This window comes from Helianthus annuus, chromosome 12 (genome assembly GCF_002127325.2).
Source record: "Helianthus annuus cultivar XRQ/B chromosome 12, HanXRQr2.0-SUNRISE, whole genome shotgun sequence".
In the NCBI taxonomy this organism is placed as follows: Eukaryota; Viridiplantae; Streptophyta; class Magnoliopsida; order Asterales; family Asteraceae; genus Helianthus; species Helianthus annuus.
Genome location: NC_035444.2, coordinates 51,203,913 through 51,207,400, shown reverse-complemented (window position 1 = coordinate 51,207,400; position 3,488 = coordinate 51,203,913). Strand labels below are relative to the sequence as shown.

The 3,488-nt window shown below is 36.7% G+C and overlaps 1 protein-coding gene across 2 annotated transcripts; it reads left to right on the top strand.

Moving 5' to 3' along the window:
• The first annotated feature begins 253 nt into the window (after positions 1-253).
• Positions 254-3,286, top strand: LOC110894993 (G-type lectin S-receptor-like serine/threonine-protein kinase At4g27290). Of its 2 annotated transcripts, none has more exons than XR_004875403.1 (7): positions 254-1,556; positions 1,648-1,788; positions 1,856-2,010; positions 2,082-2,292; positions 2,376-2,602; positions 2,704-2,854; positions 2,932-3,071. XR_004875403.1 is itself a non-coding variant. In XM_022142253.2 (7 exons), the coding sequence occupies exons 1-7, from the start codon at positions 290-292 to the stop codon at positions 3,217-3,219; spliced, it is 2,451 nt and encodes an 816-aa protein (XP_021997945.1). In that variant the 5' UTR covers positions 254-289; the 3' UTR covers positions 3,220-3,286. The 2 variants fall into 2 exon arrangements, 1 of the variants encoding a protein (XP_021997945.1); XM_022142253.2 differs by having other exon boundaries at positions 2,376-2,613; positions 2,932-3,286.
• The last annotated feature ends 202 nt before the right edge of the window (positions 3,287-3,488 follow it).

Sequence of the window (3,488 nt, the reverse complement as noted above, 5' to 3'; positions counted from 1 at the left end):
AGCCGTAAGGACTTTATACCACACCCTCTAGCCTTATAAGTTATTTCTAAAAATAAATAATTACTAAAATAAGCTACAATTTATTTACATTAAAAATGCCCTTTTGTGGAAATAGAGTGTGAAACTGCATATAAAGTTTATTATTGAGAAACGGTCATCCTTCTAGAAAAATAAAGTCTTAGTTGGTGAACTAATGGACTTCAGACGCTAATCTTTCAACAAGTTGACGCATTAATAAATTCTGAATGTCGGGTTATAAAAACACTAATATTTTGGCTCGAGATCATCAATGGAGGTCCAATCCGTACAATTATTCTTTTTTATCGCTTTCATCTTGGTTCAATCATACTGCATTGCACTAGACACCATATCTGCAAATCATGAAATCCGAGATGGCAATTCCCTTGTTTCTGAAGGTGGAATGTTTGAATTGGGCTTTTTTAGTCCCGGGAAGTCCAAGAATCGTTATGTGGGTATATGGTTCAAGAAGATATCATATGGTACTGTTGTATGGGTTGCTAACAGGAATACACCAATTGCAGATAAGTCAGGCATGCTCAAACTTAACAGACTGGGAAACCTGGTGATTGTCAGTGGCGGCAACCCGATGGTCTGGTCATCCAATTCAACGGTATTTGTTCATGGTAATAATTCGGTAGTGGTGGCGCAGCTTTTAAGTAATGGAAATCTTGTTGTATGGCATACAAATAAAATTATTTGGCAAAGTTTCGACTATCCAGGTGACACATATATAGCAGGAATGAAATTCGGGAAGGATTTAGTGACAGGGCTGCTGCGGTTCATGTCATCTTGGAAGAGTCCTGATGATCCTTCTGTAGGTGAGTATAGTGATAAATTAGACGCAACCGGATTTCCACAAACTTACGGACGGAAGGGTGATGTTATAACAAGAAGACTTGGACCGTGGAATGGTCTTGGCTTTAGTGGCTTTCCTGATGAAAAAGGAAATCCGATTTACTCCACAGATTTTTCCCTTAATGAGAAGGAAATCTATTATAAATTTGAACTTCAAAGTTCAGTTGTTCAAAGGATAGTTTTGACATGGGATGGCAAGACACAGATTTTGCAGTGGATTGAGCGAATAAAAGATTGGATTGTGTATGCAGAAACTTTCGTTGATACTTGTGATCGTTTTTCACTATGTGGTCCTAATGGGATATGTAGCATTAACAAGCATCCACCTTGTACATGTATGAAAGGTTTTGAACCAAAAAATCTAGAAGAATGGCAGGCATCTGACTGGGTAAGTGGGTGTACACGCAAAACGCCTTTAAATTGTGGGAATGGTGATGGGTTCTGGAAAGTTGCAGGAGTTAAGGTACCAGATACTGGAAGGTCGTGGTATAATGTGAGCATGACCCTTGACGAATGTGAGATGGCCTGCAAAAAGAACTGCTCTTGTACAGGTTATGCAAGTGTAGATATCAGAAATGGAGGAAGTGGATGTTTGCTCTGGTTTCATGATCTTTTGGACACCAGAGAGTATGATTCAGATCAAGATATTTACATAAGAATCGACGCCACTGAGTTAGAAGGTATATTTGTTTTTGTAATATTTGATTTTTTTTTATTTTATATTTTTAGCTTATATGGTTAAGGCTGAACTATTTTTATTTCCAAATAAAGGACTTATGGACTCCCAGTACAATTTCAACATACGGAAAAGTATTATTATAGCGTTGCTTTTAACTTCAACGGCTTTGTCACTTATCTTCGTAGTGGCATATGCCTGTAGAAAAATAAATCAATGGCGCCACAAAGGACGAGGTAACACAAAGGAGCAATTAACTAAATGTTGACACTTTTGCATGTTTATAGGATATTATATTTGTAGGAAACAGGTATCTACTTGATAAAAAGAATAGAAGGGTTGAGATAGATCATCTTGACGATTTACAATTTTTCAGCCTATTTGAAGTAGCCAGGGCAACAGATAACTTCAGTGTCTCAAATAAGATTGGAGAAGGCGGCTTTGGTCCTGTTTACAAGGTAAGTATTATGTACTCTTAAAATAGAATTCATTGCTTGTCACTATCATAATTTTGTTCCAAATCGTTTAGGGTGTGTTGGATGATCGAAGAGAAATAGCCGTGAAGCGGCTCTCAGAATCATCTCAACAAGGGCTTGATGAGTTCAAGAATGAAGTCATTTGTATTGCAAAGCTACAACACCGGAATCTTGTGAAGCTTCTTGGATATTGCATTTATAAAAAAGAATTGATTTTGATTTATGAATACATGCCTAACAAAAGCTTGGACTTTTTTCTCTTTGGTTTGACTCTTTCTTTATTTTTCACATAGTATTTTACTTTAAGGCATTCTAATAGCATATGACATAGCAGTCACATTTGACAGATGAAACCAGAAGTTTGATGCTTGACTGGTCCCAACGATTTAATATAATACATGGGATGGCTCGAGGTATTCTCTATCTACATCAAGATTCCCGCCTTCAAATAATCCACAGAGATTTAAAGGCCGGTAACATATTGTTAGACTATGACATGAATCCAAAAATATCCGACTTTGGCCTTGCTAGAAACTTTGTAGGACACGATACCACTGCGAAGACAAAGAAAGTGGTAGGAACATAGTAAGAATCCTCCTAAACTTTAATACTTTATCACAAAAAGAGAAACTGTAATACTAATCTATAAGTTTATGATGTTTAATCTTTGTGTAGTGGTTACATTTCTCCAGAGTACGCAGTACATGGTCGTTTCTCTATAAAATCAGATGTATTTAGTTTTGGTGTTCTAGTGTTGGAGATAATAAGCGGTAAGAAAAACAGAGAATTCACTCATGGAGACCACAACGATAACCTTCTTGGTCATGTAAGTGAAGTGGTGACCAGAATTTAGTTATTATTTTGTCGAATTGCTTTAAATGTGATTTGGTTTGATGTACGTAGGCATGGAGACTCTTTAAAGAAGGGAGGTCCACTGAATTGATGAGTGGATCTTTACAGGCTTCATGTGTGGTCTCTGAAGTGCTAAGATCAATACATGTAGCACTGCTATGCGTGCAGCATCATGCAGAAGATAGACCAACAATGTTGTCGGTGGTTCTGATGCTGGTTAGTGAGGGTGTGTTGCCTCAACCTAAGCAACCTGCTTTTTTCACAGGAGAGATCCAAATCGAAGTCAAATCTGTGTCATCGGCTGATGATTACATGATAACACAACCGTATGCTCGTTAGCAAGCACTTATTTATGTGACGAAGATGTTCCAATACCTTTAATTAAGTCTTTATTTTCTTCTTGATATACACAATTCTCATAGAACAAGGTTAGCATTGCATTTTTAAGGAGTTCACCCGAGATAGAATGGTAGTTTTTAGTAAGCTTTCCATTGAGACTCAATTTATCAATTGAATTGCTTAAATGGATGTAAGTGAGAAAAAAAGATGTCTATTTATATGAATAATACACAATCCTTTGTTTGGGTTTCCTTAAAACTAATATATAT